The sequence below is a fragment of the Benincasa hispida genome, chromosome 3 (genome assembly GCF_009727055.1).
Source record: "Benincasa hispida cultivar B227 chromosome 3, ASM972705v1, whole genome shotgun sequence".
Taxonomy (NCBI): Eukaryota; Viridiplantae; Streptophyta; class Magnoliopsida; order Cucurbitales; family Cucurbitaceae; genus Benincasa; species Benincasa hispida.
This window is the reverse complement of record NC_052351.1, coordinates 32,395,981-32,413,381: the sequence shown is the minus strand read 5'-3', so window position 1 is coordinate 32,413,381 and position 17,401 is coordinate 32,395,981. Positions and strand designations below refer to the sequence as shown.

General features: G+C 32.2%; 1 protein-coding gene across 1 annotated transcript; it reads left to right on the top strand.

Moving 5' to 3' along the window:
- Nucleotides 1-8,148: 8,148 nt before the first annotated feature.
- LOC120074278 (thaumatin-like protein 1b) lies at nucleotides 8,149-9,641 on the top strand. The gene is made up of 2 exons (XM_039027351.1): nucleotides 8,149-8,203; nucleotides 8,965-9,641. Exons 1-2 carry the CDS (start codon nucleotides 8,149-8,151, stop codon nucleotides 9,639-9,641), a joined length of 732 nt encoding a protein of 243 aa, XP_038883279.1.
- Nucleotides 9,642-17,401: the final 7,760 nt, after the last annotated feature.

Genomic DNA, 17,401 nt, shown 5'->3' with positions numbered 1-17,401 from the left:
AGAAAATTTAAGATAACCGTTTGATTTTTTTATTTTAATATTTAATTTTTTTTTGTTTTTTCAAAATTGACTTCAATTTTAAAAATACTCTTAAAAGTAGATAATAAAATAAAGAAACTAATCATAAGTGGAAGTAATATTGATAGACTTAATTTTTTTGAAAAAAAACCTAAAAATCAAATGGTTATCAAACGAATTTAAAATACATTTGTATTTATGTAATTTTATGAAAGTTGTTTCAAAAAGCCTCAGTTTGGGTTCTTTCATGAACCTTTTTGTGTTAATTTCCTACTTTAAAGGTGATTAATTAATTTGTGTATTCCTACTCTTACATTTTTGTTAATTTTGTGTGTAATTCAACTTTTGAGAATCATTGCAAGAAGTAAATGGCGTGGTTCCCCATCAATTTTAATTGTTGGAAGTTTTTTTTTTTTTTTTCTAGAATAGTTTGTGTATACATATATATTTTAGGATTGAAGTAGTAGAACTTTTTTATTAAAAAAAATCATTTTCCTTCTAATAAAATAATTTAACAAATTAACATCGCCCTTGCTGAATTTATTTAATTAGTTATTGAAATAGATATGATAGAATTTCACAAGCAAATAATGTCTTTTTTTAAGTACAACAAATGATGGAAGAATTTCAACACATATTTTTTTGTCACTAGCTAGATGCTTTGGATGTTAGTTGAGATGGACATATAGTTTGGCATAAAATTTTCTCTTAGATTTTTTTTTTTTTTTTTTTTTTTTACAATATGTGTGATCGGGTCGTAGGGAATCCAAGTATAAGCACTATGATATAGGTTAGGAAATTTGTAGTAGATGATAAAACGAGTTAAGAAAAATGCAACCGTGATTTTGAATTTTTTTATTTTGCAAATATAACAAAATATTTAAATACTATTTTTCGTTTTCAATAAATTTCAATTTTATCCTCTTATATTTTATTTGGCATTTTTATTTTGTACGCACATCTTCGACTCCAACACCATTGTGCACTTTGACTCTGGGCACTTCACCGTCGTTGTATCCTCAAGTTTTGCAGCGGCAATTTGCTTTGAGATGAAAATCGGTGCAAAAGGTATGAGAAAATTCTAGTTGTGAACATTGTCGATTTTCAAAGAGTTTAATGGATTGATTGATTGCAAGTTCAAGGAGATAACGATTAATATATTCAAATTATATCAGTCACATAATTGATATCTTAACTAAACTAACCAAAATGGACTTTTGCGGGTATAGTAACCAAAATGTATCAATAAGCTAATATATACAATATCAAAAAGTTAATGTTTGTTAACATAATCAAAGAGTTTAATGAGTTAATGTTGAATCATTAAAGCTTCTAATATGTAGATCCATTAGGTCCTCCACTAGTTCGTAACGGGTAAAAAGGAACCAAGAGTTTTGAAAGAATATGAATTATTCAAATTTAAAATTTATTTTGAATAAGATTTGAAACTAAACTATATAATAAAAGGAGATTTATTGTATTTGAATAAGATTCGAATAATAAATAATATGAATGAGATTCATATAGTTTTATATGTTAAATGTTAATGTGAATAAGATTCATATTAATTATGTGAGAGACAAACATTTGAATAAGATTCAAATGTTTAGTTAAATATTAGATATTTAATTTAGTAAATTATTTATTTATTTAATTATTTGATGTAATTAATAATTTAATTTAATTTGATAGATTAATTTAATTAAATATGAAGTTGGGAGCAAGGGTTTAGTGATCACGCATTATTGAAGTGGGTGGCTCTCTGCAATAAGGGTTTGTAAGGACTCTCTCCCTTCTCTATTTCTCTCAGAAACCTTGTTCACAGAGAAAGGAGTTCTTTGTGAATTCTCTCCCAAAAACCAAACTCTCTTTATTCTTGTAAAACCCAAATCCCAATTACTTTAAGAATACTAGTCATTAGATAATACAACCTAGTGAGCCCCATCAAGAATACTAGTCATTAGATAGACACATGTGTACTAACTAACATAGGTCTTCAATTGCGCTTCCCTCAACCTGCTTCTTTGAGTGGCAGAGTAGCAGCAGGATAGTCTTTTGGGAACTGACTGCTACCTGAAAGAAAACATTTGAAAATGTGAGCTAGAAGCCCAGTGGGTGACTTAATAAAAACATAAACCTCATGCTTAAACTGAAAGCTCGAAAACATAATACTGGACTAAAATATATCAAACAAACGTGTACATAAAACCTTTACATCCATTGTATCTGAAACCTGAATCTTAATTAAGACCCTTACTTCGAGCTCTTCATATCGAACTATAGCTAAGAGGGACCCCTATGTCGATCTCTTTAAAAATATATCGATGGGCATCTCAAGCAACTTCCTCTAGACATTAGCATTGATAACTACTCTTAAACACTATAAACATCATTATTCCTTAGTTGAGAACGAGCATATCTCGCTCTAGCTCCCAACGTCTGTTATCGGCCATGAGACCCATGCTTCAGCCTCTCTTTACTGGTTTATGGTCTAGGAGACCCATACTTCGGCCTCTCCTTCAAAACTACCCACGTGTACGTAGAGGTTTCTATGTACCGTCAACACCTTAGGTACATTTATTCAGATACCTTTCTTACCTTCAGTACTCCACTTCATTGTGTTTAGGAATATCAACGCATGTACTTTAGCAATCTTAGGTATATAAACATAGCACATCAAGCTTAGTTTTAACCCTAACGGATACTTCATACTTTATAAAATAAGTTGGCTTAAATCGTGTGGAACTAGCTTATAAAAACTATTAGCATGCGTTAGATATGGAAAACATACTTGGAAAACTTCATACATTAGTAACATCATGCGGTGATAAGCATTCATAAGCATTAACAATTCCAAACTATCCTTATAGCCTAGGAGAAGATATGACTGCCTTTATCCTTAGTTGAGAGTGAACTACTAGATCTAACCCTCAACGTCAACCTTAGTTGGGGAGAACCCTTTTGCTCAATCCCTCAACGTTGTATTACCTACGTGCACCTGGTTATAACTGAGTACCATCATACCTTAGGTACTTCTACTCAGATACCTTCTCAAATGTCCTTCAGTATCGAGTTGCTAAGATACCTTCTCAAATGTCCTTCGGTATTAAGTTGATCCAGTACCTTCTCGAATGTCCTTCGGTACCAAGTTGGTTAGATACCTTCTCAAATATCCTTCGGTATCGCGTTTTAAATAAAACTAGTCATAAACATTTAGTTGAACACTAAGGCTTAGTGCTCAAATCATCATACTAGTTCATCTATCATACTAGTTTATCATAAAAATGAAGTTACTTAAACATACTAAAAGTATTTGGACAAGATAACATATTTAAATCATGTCGATTCCATGGAAAACATGTTTTACTTAACATGAGAAACAGTTTCACAAATACGTTGCTTGGCACTTCATTTAAACACTTAGCATGAGGAATATCTTCAAAGAAATAATAGTTTCTAACATTTAGCATGAGAAATAACTTCAAGGAAATCATGGTTTATAAATCATTAAAACATCAATTCATCACATAGTCACTCATAGCTCGTTGGCCTCTTAACGAGTTATACGCCGCTCCTAGCTCTTCTTGGCCTGAAAGGACATAATTCCCGTTTAAACTACTTAGAATTCCTAGCAAAATACCTCAAATAGAACTTTCATCATCAAAGACAACTTTACCAGCGAGATACTCATCATGAGTGAATTCTTCTCATGAGCGAGATGATCCTCATGAGCGAGATTCTTTCATCCTAGCGATACTCACCTTTCAAGCGAGATTCAGCCCAATTTCTAGCGAGATTTCCTTCTAGACCGAGATCCTCATCACAAAATTAGTGAGATTTCTTTCATTAGCGAGATCCTCATCACAAAATCTTGCTATAATCTCCACGGTGAGCTATTTGCTTGTTTTTCTCAAGCAGCTGTCTGCTTATATACAATTCTCTTTTACAATTTTAAAAAATCATAACTTAAAATCCAGACCTCTTTTGAAGAAACTTCCTCCTACAAACATGTTTATAATTGAGTTAAGTTTCTTACCTTAAAATTTCAGCCAAAAGTTCATTATAATTTAGCCTAGAGCTTCCAATCTTCACCTTGAGCCCTGATTAACCCGAGATTCCGTCTCTTCTGTAATTTCATCACTTTATGTTCTTCTTCTCCTGCAATCTTTCTTCAACAAGATAACCTTAAAAACTAGATTCTCCCAGCTTCCAAATGACACCGATTTTACTAAATTTTCTCGTGTAGATTGCCGAAACCAAGCTTTTGGATTTCTTCTTCCTTTTAATCTTCCTGCTGCCTCCCGAATTCAAGGATTAACCACCACGTGCCAAATCAATAAGTGAATTTCCTTATTTAATATGTTTTTCTTTTCCTTTCTCCACAACTTCTATAAATAACATGAATTTTCACTTATTAAATATTTAATATATTATTCCTTTCGCTAAACATACTTGTTTAGGAATTTAGAATTCGGGGTTTACACTTAGCTACACAAGAGCTTATTTCTTCTTGCTTCCATCCTCTAACTGTTTTAAAACATGGTTTCATTTAACTCATTAGAAGACATCTCAGTACTTATTCCTACTTAAAGTAATTAGGGTTTGGGTTTTACACCGTTAGACATGCATGAATCGACAGGTTCATGTTCATGTTACTTTTTCCATGTTTGACGGTGTACCTTCAGGCCACTAGACATGCATGAACCGACAGGTACACGTTTATGTTTCTTTTCCCATGGTTGACAGTGTGCCTTTAGGCCGCTAGACATGCGTGAACCGACAGGTACACGTTTATNATGCGTGAACCGACAGGTACACGTTTATGTTTCTTTTCCCATGGTTGACAGTGTGCCTTTAGGCCGCTAGACATGCGTGAACCGACAGGTACACGATTATGTTTCTTTTCCCATAATTGGCGGTGTGTCTTCAAGCCACTAGACATGCGTGAACCGACAGGTACACGATTATGTTTCTTTTCCCATGATTGACAGTGTGCCTTCAGGCCACTAGACATGCATGAATCAACAGGTACACGATTATGTTTCTTTTCTCATGATTGACGGTGTGCCTTCAGGCCACTAGACATGCGTGAATCGATAGGTACACGATTATGTTTCTCTTCCCATGATTAACGGTGTGCCTTCAAGCCACTAGATATGCATGAACCGACGGGTACACGATTATGTTTCTTTTCCCATGATTGATGATGTGCCACTAGGCCACTAGACATGCAAGTTAAGGCGAGTCAAGTTATCCCCTTAGTTAGCCATTCCAGAACAGCTTCACCATGAAAGTTCCACTAACCACAAGCATTCACTGTATGTGAATGCACAGCCTGATCCCGGTAATAGGATCACTTACTGGGGATTGTTATACTCATCCTTTATTCCTTTATATTTTTTCAGAGAATGACAGGAACAGATTGACGAATGACAAAAAGGACCAGTGACAGAGCCATATGAGGACAAGAGAAATCACTTCGGCTCAGTTTATGTTTTTTTTCATTTGAATGTTTTGAAACTAGAATTTAATGTGAGACAACAAATTTTAACGTTTTGAATGTTTTCTTTATGAATATTATTTTTTTAGGGGACCCCGAATAAAAATTTTATTTATTTATTATTTATTTATTTTCGAGTTTATTTTGGAAAAACTATCCTTATTGTCTTAATGAATTATTTTAACAAAATATCTGGGTTTTAAATGTGTATTTAGTCATAATGGCCTTTTCCAGAGTACTCAAAAGGTCGGGTTGTTACATCGCCTTAATGAGATCACACACAAAGATGCATTCTTCTTTAGCAATCAAAGAAAATCACAATGGGTGATCAAACCATAAACGTTTCTTAAGCATAGAGAAGTTAAAATTGTTCAAGAACAAATAAAATTACAACAACAACTAAAAGTTTAATCAAGTATCACAACCAAGAATCGACAAGTTTCAATCTTATCCTAAGCGAGAAAGTAACATACCTTAGCCACTCGTAACGTGGCAAGATGAGTTACAATGTAAAAAATTAATCAAATAAACAAGAATAGAGCTGGGAGGTGAGAAATACAAAGAAAATTTGTGTGGAGACTGCAAAAACTATATCATCTCTACCCTAAAAATCGAAGAACATATTTATACACAATGCAGAGCGTAGCTACGCTGCAAGGAGCGTAATTACGTTGCCTTTTGGTTGTTGTAGCGTAAGGCTTCAGCTTAGCTACGCTGAGCTTTACGCTCTCGCACGCACGCCTTTCTTTGAAATTTCATTAATGTTTGTAGGGTAACTACGTTGTGAGTAGTGTAATTATGCCGCCCTGTTACATTGGCCATTACATTTAAGTGTAAGGCTGGAGTGTAAGGGTAAGGGCGCTACACTCTCAGTAAGCATCCTTTATGCCTTTTGGCGTAATTCTATGCTCTCTAGAGGGTAATTATGCTGGCTTTAGGGGTATTTTGGTCATTTTGCATCCGTGAAGCTCCAGATGTCCAAATTCATTTTAGTCAGTTTCAAATCAATCCCAATTGATCTCGAAAGCTACAATATGCATGTTTTGCTCGAATACCTACAAAATAGCATAATAAACACATAAAATCCACAAACGAGTCTGAATTAAGCAAGGAAAAATAGCATTAGTATGGTGCTATCAAACATCCCCCAACTTAATGCTTGATCACATACAATCAAGCGGTTATGATGCTCGTTACTCACATTTTAACAATCTATAAAGATCAGACATGCAATCAACAATGTACTTCAAAGACAAGCAATCAATTGAGACAATTTAAGAAAGTTATCTTCAAACCTATTCGTACATAAATGAGTTCAAAACCACACTACCTAAGCCTAAACAAAGCCCAAGCTAGTTTTATAGAACCCTCAATTCGTTCCCCCTACTCTGGCTCGAAATATCAAAAATTAAACTTCCTAGACCTAAAGTGACAGTGACATGCAATAAGGGAAAACCAACTTCAATTCTTCCTTACCCATTTTTTTTATTTTCCCTTTCTTTCTAAGCAATTAGAGAGGAAACCTTTCAGAAAGACTACTTTCGTTTTAGCTTGCCCATTCGGGTTATGAGAATGACATCCAACCACCGGCCGATATCAAATATTTCACATGTTAATCAACTTTCAAGAATATAAATAGTATATCAACAGTATATCATATATCAAATAACTTTCAAGTCTATCAAAAGTATATCAACAGTATATCAGTACATGTCAAACAATTTTCAAGAATATCAATAGCATTTCAGTTATATATCATATATCAATCAACTTGCTAAGCATATCGATAGTATATCAGTAGCACATCACATATCAATCAACATATCAGCCGTATATCAAATATTCATCAACTTTCAAGTCAATTGCTGCCATAGTGCCATGTTCTTTTATTTATTATAATAATTTTATTTATTTTTATTTCTTGCCTTCTCTAGATTTGACCCCCTTTTTTTTTTTCCCCAAATCGTTGACAATTGAGAGGGAAACTGATAGAAAATCCCACATTCGTCAGCTCCACTAATTTTTTCGAATGTGGTAGTCTGGAAGGCGGAAGGTAAGATAAGTGTAGTTCTAACTTTTCCATTACAATTTTGGTTTGGGTTGGCCGAATGTAACATTTATGCAAGGGTTAAACTTTTGGGCTATGGGTCTAATTGTTATACCCTATTTTGCCAACCTTGCAATTGCCCCATTGGGTTTGGCAAATTTGTCTTAGATTTAAGTGTGAGTGAAAATTTGAAAGAGGATAAAGAAAAAAAATTAATTGTTGAAACCAAACCGTAAGAAAAGGGATAAGTTATAACTTATAGCTGTCTTTTTTTTTTTTTTTCGCATTTATTGTTGATGATAAGTAGAAAGGAAACTTTGCCCTAGAAGGAGGGTCCAACCTGGACTTGCCCTAATTAATACGAAATTATGAATAACGCAAATTATGAATAACGCATGCCAAATATTTTCTTTTAATATATATACATATAAAAGACATGCATTATTAATAATTTCTGAATTACCTATTTTAGTTCAATGAATGGACTATATATATAATAGCCTTTCTATTTACCAACATATTCATATATCACAAAGATAATAATTTTTTTCTTTTAGAAAGTTCAAGTTTACGAATAGAGTCCATGGCATTCCAAATACAATTATTTAGACTTTCATTCATCATCTTCTCCTTTTCAGGTGCATTTTCTTTTTCCTTTTTCAATAAGTTAAATCTCCCTATTGTTTGTTAGGATTTTAAAAATATTTAAAATGATTATTTTAATTCCAATTGAGATTTAAAATGAGGATTTTTAAAAATAGAAAAATAAGAAAACTATTTATACAAAATAGCAGAAGTTTAATCTTCTTTGATAGAGTGGTTTATAGAAATCTACTGTCTATCTAGACACCAATAAAAAAGTCTTCGATAAATAGTTTGACATTTTTAAAATTGGCTTCTCTATCCAATTAAAAATGTAAACTAAGAACCTTCAAATATGATGGTTACAGCTCAATTGACATACGCTTGTGTTAATAATCACAAAATCTGTAATTTGAATCTTCTATCTCAATTGTATTAAAAAAAAAAAAAAGTATGTTATTTTATTATTTATTTTTTGTTGTGTTTCTAGTGTAACCCGTGCCTTTTATATATATGGAAACAAATAGATTTTTAAAGAAAAATATTTACGTGCATTATAAGTTATTTTTGTATTTGTGTATTCTTCTACTCAAATATTTAATCATAATTCAATTTTTTTATAAATTCTTTTTATAATGTTTCTTTTCTTTTATTTCTTTCTTTCTTTTTTTTAATTAGAAAACTGTAAAAGAAGTTATGCTCCAGTATAAATTTTTTTAATATAACAAATTATTCAATTGACTTTCATAAATTATGATTGGACCATGGGATGATTCGTCATCAGAATTCAAATCAATTAATTATATTATATTTGCAGGGGTTTACTCTGTTAATTTTGCCATTAGAAACAACTGTTCATTCCCAATTTGGCCGGGAGCCTTAACCGGTGCCGGCAACCAACTTTCAACCACTGGCTTCGAATTACTCCCCGGATCGACAACGACGATAACGACTTCTCCGCCGTGGTCCGGCAGATTTTGGGCTCGAACTCTCTGCTCCACAGATGCAAGTGGAAAGTTCTCTTGCGCAACCGCCGATTGTGGCAGTGGCCAAGTCACATGTAACGGTGCCGGCGCAATTCCGCCAGCCAGCCTCGTTGAATTCACCATAGCGCCGAACGGCGGCCAAGATTTCTTCGACATCAGCCTCGTCGACGGCTTCAATTTGCCCGTCGCAGTGGTCCCCATGGGTGGTTCGGGTGGCTGCCAAACGGTACTCTGTTTAGGAAATGTAAATGCTGTCTGTCCATCGGAATTAGCCATTACAGATCAAGGTGGCGCTGTGATCGCTTGTAAAAGTGCTTGTATGGCTTTCAATCAGCCGGAATATTGCTGCAGTGGCGACCATAATCTGCCGGAAACTTGTCCGCCGACAAATTATTCAATAATTTTCAAGAATCAGTGTCCGCAAGCTTATAGTTACGCTTATGATGATAAGACGAGTACTTTTACTTGCACGGGTGGAGCTGATTATGCCATCACATTTTGTCCGTGATGTGCGGATGGTCGGGAACCTTAACTCGAAAATAAGTAACATTCAGTGGTGCATCACAAGATATACTCTTCTTTATGTATACTTTCTCATCACTCATATCAAAAAAATATTAAACAAAATTTGTCACTTAAAAGCTTATGATTATGATTCACAAGATGTATCTATGTATATTTCCTCAAAATAAAAGAGATACTCATTAAAATCTATTAGTTTTTTTTTCCCAATTTAGTGCTCAATTTTTTATTGTATTTTTTCAATCCAATTTCTAATGTTGCCATACTTTAAATAGATTCCTTTTAGATCACATATCAAAATTTCAATTAAAGGTTGGAAATTAGAATTAAGTATAAAAATAAAAATTATTTGAACAATATTTGTAAGATTGGGATAGATTCAATCTATTCGAAAGATTGAATTTCAAAAAGACGGAAAAATATGCAACTATCAGTTAAGGGGTGAATCTATCCCATTTTTACAAATATTGTTCAAATGACTGATGAGAGATATTTAGAGGCGGTTATTTTTCGTTTATCGGTTAAGGGTTGAATATTTGAAGGAGTTGTGATTTTAAAATGCTATTATTTAGGTTGTTTTAAAGAGGAAAGAGAGATAATAAAAAAAATAAAAAAAGGAAAGAAAAATACCAGTTCAAATCGTTACAACGGAAGGATGTGTTATCAATAGGATATTCATGGGTTTGATTGAATTGGGTTGAGAGACTTTTTAGATCCAACTTTTCGACCAAATAACTTTATTAAAAAAATGAACTTAATCCAATAATGAAATATTTGAGTTTGATTGATTTGGGTTAATCGGATCATTTATTTAAAATTTTATTCTAAAAAGAAACAAAACGTAAATATGTAAAATTTTAATTTAATAATTTTCATATATTGAATTAAGATTAACAACTCAATTTCAATTTATATAATGAAAATTTTTTATTTTTAAAGTTGTTAAAAAATAAATTATTCGAAAAAAATATTAGAACTAAATAAAATTAAAATCAATATATGTATAAATAATTGTGTTATAAGTAATAAAAAAATATATTTTAAAATTAATAAATATATTTGAATTTATTCTAGTTGATTGGGGGATTATATTAGATAAATTCATGAATCAACACAACCCATTAATTTTTTTCGGATTATCCAATTTTTTTTTTAACACCTTAACTATCCGGAGTAATACAGTATTTCCCACGAAAGAGACTGAATCGAGCTGTCCTTCAACGTCCGCCACGCTATCGTTCACGTCTGCCAATCTGCCAACTGTTTCAGTCTTTTCTAAACACTGAATTCCATAGTGTTCAGTCAACTAGACTGAACCTAATCAGACAAAAAAATCAGTCCCATTTTTGTAAATATTTTTCAAACAACTCGTTTTTTACAAATAATTTCCAAATCAACTCTAAATTTTATTCTTAATTATTCGAAATCGTATCCATTTAACCTCTTAGCTAGTATTTATATTAATTTAAATCTTAAAATTTCATAAGTGCATAGATCAACACTAATTCTTTATATTTTTATTTGAAAAATATTATTCAAGACATGTAATTATTTCAACTAAACTTCTAAGTGAGTCAAGTTAGACTTTTTATTTAATATATTTGAAAATTGTCAATACATTCAATTTTTACATGTATAAACTTCTTTGAAGAATCATTTGGTTTAATGTTTTATAAATGTACCCGAATAAATAATGTATAAAAATAGGATGTTTGGGAATAAAAAAAATTACTATGATTGGTTGTGTGTAGAAAATGCTATCAAAATTTCATAAACAAAATTTATGTTTGTATTGAATTTATGAAATTAAGTACGACAAGCTTACATATTTTTAATAGATTAATTAATTAAACAATAAATATCAATAAATTAGTTAATTAAGAACCAATAGTTACTTTAATTATAAATATTTGAAAATTAAGTAATTTAGAGTTAAGGAAGAGTATTTCAAATGACAAAAATGTTGTCTATAAAATATAATGTATATTGATACATTATAATACATAGTTAATTATAAACATGATTTATAATTGATACTGTATATAAGAGAGATAAAGATTTGAATAAGATTCAAATTAATATAATGTACATTGATACATTATGGTTAATTAAGATATAATTTATAATTAATAAGAGAGATAGATATTTGAACAAGATTCAAATTGATATAATACATTTTAATATATAATTAATTATAAACGTGTTTTGTAATTAATACTATATAATATATGATAGTAATATATTTAAATATGATTCAAATATTAATTATATGAATATGATCCATATAAATACAATAGGTTAAAATTAATATGAATGAGATTTATATAAAAACTATAGATTATGTGAGAGAATGTGTCATTTGAATATACGATATTTAAATATATTATTAGTTTAATTATATTAAATGATATTTAATATATTGAATTTAATAAGAATAACTACCAAAAATTGAACTGGACTGGAGTTATTCTTAATATGAATGAGATTCATATTAAAACTATGAATGGTATTTCATATAAATACTATAGATTAAAATGAATGTGAATGAGATTCATATTAAATTTTTAGTATTTCATATAAATATTATAGCTTAAAATTAATATGAATGAGATTCATATGAAAACCATAGGTTATGTAGGAGGATGTCATTTGAACATGATTCAAATGAAAATTTGAACATACGATATTTAAATATATCAAATTTAATAAGAATACTTTTAAAGGTTAAACTGGACGAGAGTTATTTTACGTGAACCAGAGGGGAATTGTAACTCCTCCTCCATCATTTCCTTTCCAAAGGTTGAACTCGGTGTCAGGGTTCTGGAAGAGCGATAGAAAAACAAAAATCTCTCTCAAGTTCCCTCTCTCAATTTCTTTGTAAAACAAATTCCCTTCCATCTCCAAAAAAGCACAAGGATCCCACAATCCTTTGTTCCTTGCCGGAGAATAGCAAGGAAACTTTCTTGGCAATGTTCTCTGTACGTGTTCTATTATGTCCGTGGAAAGTTTTGTTGTACTTGAGTTTAGATGGAAATCAAGATCATGTTGTCCCATGCGTCTAGAGGAAGCACCTAGAAGACAGTCCTCAAGGGTTTGTTGTTTCTATTTCGTCTTCCTCCTATTAAAAAGCATGTTTAGATGTTGATGTTTATCTTTGTTTATTTTCCCTATTTTTGAGTTTTTCAAAATTGAATAACAATGGTACGAAGCTCACACGCTTTTGGGAGGAATTCCATTCCTTCACATTTTCCTTTTTTTTTTTTTTGGCTCAGGATGTCAAGTTAAGAACTTTATGAGACTGGACCTCGACTTTAGCTAGGGCCAAGTATGTTGGCTCGAGCTAGGATTTTAGCAAGTCCCTTTTTCAAGCTATTCTTGATTCTTGGCGATCATTTTTAGTTAAAGTGATGCTTTATTCTTGACTTAAATGTCTCGTTCTTCCATCGAGATAATGCTGAAAGATGAGATAGATTTTGTATAACAACTTGATCAATAGTCATTTTATTTATTCTATAGACATCTCAATGATAATAAATTTTCAGGTGCTTGGCATTCCACAAGCGAGGAAAAGCCTTCTCATCCTGATCTACCAATGTGTATGTGCCAGGTCTGACCACTCTAATCACTTGATACAGTCCTCCCCATGTTGGCCTTGAAAGAACTCTTAAACAAGAGAACTAATGAGCGGAAGCAAATCGTTCCAAATCCCATTGTGAAAGAACAAGACAATTACAATAAAAACAACAACAGTTAACCCTTCTCCATATTAATTCTACTTATGGCCCTTTTAGGGCAAGAATTTCATTTGGTGAATTTACTCTAGCCATCAAAACTCAAATCATTGTTTCACTCTCTAAGAGAAATCTCTCTACCTCTTCCTCTTCCAATTAGTTGGATGATACCTATCATTCTATTGGAATCCTTTAGAATAACAAGGTTATTCTCGTGGTTGTGTTTAAGTTCAATTGAGAAGAAGTTTTAACCAAGATCGAGAGGATTTTTCATGGAACTCGAGACTCTTCAAAGGTAAGAATAGTTCTTGCTTAGTTTCCCTTCTCCATCTCATGCTATTTCATATGTTTACCCTTCACACATTCTATTTTAGAACACTATTTTTGTTTATTCAAAAATCAGTTTTCGAGATACAAGGTGTTCACATGCTTCCGTTTGGGATTCAATCCCTACAATTTGTATTCATAGTCAATTTCTTGTATCTTCGTTCTTCACATTTTTTAAACAAAAATTAGTTTAGAGGTGTGTTTAAATCTGCAATTTGAATGAAGGTTTGCAAAATTGGATGTTTACAATTTGTGGCAGTTAGATTATTTCTTTTTTTTTTTCTTTATGAAATTAAAATGTAAGGGTCCATTGTATTTTGGGCATTTAATTTTTGCTTCGAGTCTGTAAGTTCATGTCGATTGAAAAACCAATTGTTGCTGAAGAGGTTGGGGAAGAATGAAGACGATCAATGCAAGTTTGGAGGAAAAACACACAAAACAAAGGCATTCTACCTTGCAGCGTCATAACACTACAATCGCAACATTGCAATGCTGCAAGACGAGGTGCAACGCTTGGAGTCATAACATCGCAACGTTGCCACTCAGATTTGTGATGCTCTGAGTGGGTGACGGAGAAGAGCAGAGCGTGAAGGATGAAGCTGCTGAAGTGGGTTTCTTTTACCTAATTTGTTATTTTGTTAATTTTAGAATTAATTAATTGAATTGATATAAAAGTTATATCAACTTAATTAATTAATTTTGTTTTATGGTGCAAAAATTTAGTCCAATTTTGTTGTTTAAATTAATTTAATTATGCATTTGATGTATGATGAGATTAATGTTTGAATTCATATTACATATTGTATGTCTTATAGGTTCAAAATTCTCACCTTAAGATAAACATGTTCATGCATCATAATTAAGTATAAGGGTTATATTTTATTGATGCATAATTAAACTAGCGTGCTCATGCATCATAATATAAGTGTTATGTTATAAGAATGTATGATTACATTAAGCATATTCATGCATCATGCAATGTTATAATTGTTATAATTTATGATGGATGGACGAATGTACATGCTTAATTTTCATAAATGATTAATATATATGTTATATTTATCAAATGAATATGGAATTTGCATTGAGCATGACATTACTTAGATAAATATAATTTTTGTATTTAGTTAATGTCATTAGATGCAAATATTTAAGTTTTAATAAAGCATTAACATATAAGTATTATGTTTTTAATGAAATAGAATAAAATCTATAATCAAGAGTTGCATGCAAACGTAGGTCCAAATTAATTTTAAATAGTTTAAAATTAATTCACCTAGCTTATGTTGGAAGTTATTCTAGTGAGATTAGAAATAGGTTAATTTTTTAATTTGTTTTAATAGGATTAAATTGAATTTCGTTAAAAGGGTAAATTTATAAAATAATTGTCCATAAGAGACCTTTATCTAAGGAACGTTTTGTCTAGGCGTGGGTATTTAAGCTGACGGAAACGAAACACATCTACATGAGAACTAACCTGGAAGGTAAATTGGACAAATATTTTATAAGTATGCAATAAATAGGTTGATTTTATTAAAGAGTTCAATAAATGAAATCAAGTATTGTTAAATCATTCAATATAAGTGTTATGTTGAGCAAATTAAAATGACTTAGATAAATCCATTAGCCGGTTGTTAACTAAGTATAATAAAACCCTAAAAATATTAGAATATTTTAGTGGGAGAAACTGGTATATGAGATATATCAAATTTTAGCTCTCACGTCCTTAAGAGTTCACGCTGTGAGATCTTTGATCGGTTTCGTATCGCCCTCAGTGCAACCTCCCTTTGGAAAGTGTTTGCATGGGTCAATAGCAAGGTGAATAGAGAAAGTGTTCATAATACGTAGGAGAAGGACGCGTGTAAACGTATTTTACGGTCTTGTTCCATTAGGTTGCACTGTGAGAGTCTTATGGTCTGCCTGTGTGTCATCCTGTAGCAATCATCCCTTCAAAAGGCCTAATCATAGGAGCCGGAACAACGCAAACTCCAGTAATGGATAGAGTTTCTTAGATTAATCTTCAACAGTTGCCTTTCCTTTTGGTAGCCCGTTGAAGCGTACCTATAGGATTCGAAAATGAGAGGGTCACAGTATGAATTAAGCTAGTTAATGAATCCTTAATTGAAACAACGGTAGCTAAAAATTATAGGGATAAGAGTTATCCTAGCTCTCAATTCAAAGGAGGAGGAGTTGATCACCCTTCGGTGGCTGTTGCTCTAAACCTTTGAAGTATCACTGTAAAGACTAAATCAATAGTTTAATTAGGATTCTATGACTACATTTGGTTTTTGCTAAATTAATTGGATAATTGTGTGATGAGTTAAGACAAATATAACCAATACAATTATTTGTTTGTTATTTATTTCAACATGAATTCTTCAATTATTACTTTGATTAAAAATGACAACTAACTGGAGAGAACTATGCGATGTGGAAATCTAACCTGAATATGATTCTGGTTATTGATGATCTATGGTTCGTTTTGATGGAGGAATGTTGTCACACCTCGTCCCAGACTACTCTCTGAGCCTCGGAAAGGATATGACTGCAGTAGTTATCGACCCTTTTGTTGACACTTACTGCCTAATAATTCTTACGGAAATACTCTGATACCAACGAACAAATTCAACAACCAACTGATTAAGTCAATGAGGCAAACAACAACTGATTACGTAAGCCCATTTTATATTACAACAATGTAACGTTTATACAACTCTAAGACTTAACAACAAAGTTTACAATCAACAACTCTTTAAAACCCTCTGGAAGTGTAATTGTGGCTTATGGCAGACTTTGACCTTAGCAGCACCTTGGAACTCCTCACATTCCGCTACTTGGGAAGAAAAACATTTGAAAAACGGGATGAGCTTGCTAGCCTAGTGAGTGACAAGAAAACTGATTCTTATGAAAATGAAGTACCCCATGCTTGGGTACTTTTTCTCAGATACCTTCTCAACTGTGTCCTCCAGTATCGAGCTGCTTGGATACCTTCTCAACTGTCCTTCAGTATCGAGTTTTAAGTAAAACTAGTCATACAATGACTTTCTTTAATAAAACCTAGAAAACATGTCTTTATCTGAAAGATCTTTCTTTAGCACATGGTTTCTTAAAACATTGTAAATATTTTAGTCACTCACCTTGATCGTTTAGGAACCTTTCTCTCTAGAAGTTCCTTGGTCACCTCGGGTTCCCTTTTGAACCCTACGATCCATATTCAATTTAAAGCTCAGATTACTCATAGTTTTAGGTTTTATCTCGAGATACTTCCTTCTATAAATATGCTCTAAAATGTCTCAGGAAGCTTACCTCAAAATCTTAGCTCATGAATCCTTATGGTTTGGCCGAAAACATAAAAACATCAAGACTGGCCCAACTTATCCGATATCTCGACCCCTTTGTCTTGTCTTCATTCTTCGGTCCAGAAGTCTTACCCTGAAAACTAGACTCTCATATCTTTCAGATGGCTTTGGAATCACTCCAAACGCACAAGTATTTTGGGAGAACTTCTCGTCCCAAGTTGATGCTACTTCCTTTCCTTTTTGTCCAACAACATCTCCCCTCTTGGAACCTCTTGACCAACGTAAGTCCTCACACACTCTTCTTTATGTCCTTTAAAGAGAATTTGAGTTCCCATCTGAAGTCCTTGGCCTTATTTATAGGCGTCTAAGATTGATCTAAGGCCGACACC

What these genes read in the sequence shown, in the direction of transcription:
- LOC120074278 (XM_039027351.1), top strand. Translation starts at nt 8,149, where the DNA reads ATGGCATTCCAAATACAATTATTTAGACTTTCATTCATCATCTTCTCC. An exon ending in CATCATCTTCTCCTTTTCAG is followed by an intron (nt 8,204 to 8,964) that starts GTGCATTTTCTT and finishes TTATATTTGCAG; the next exon opens with GGGTTTACTCTGTTAATTTT.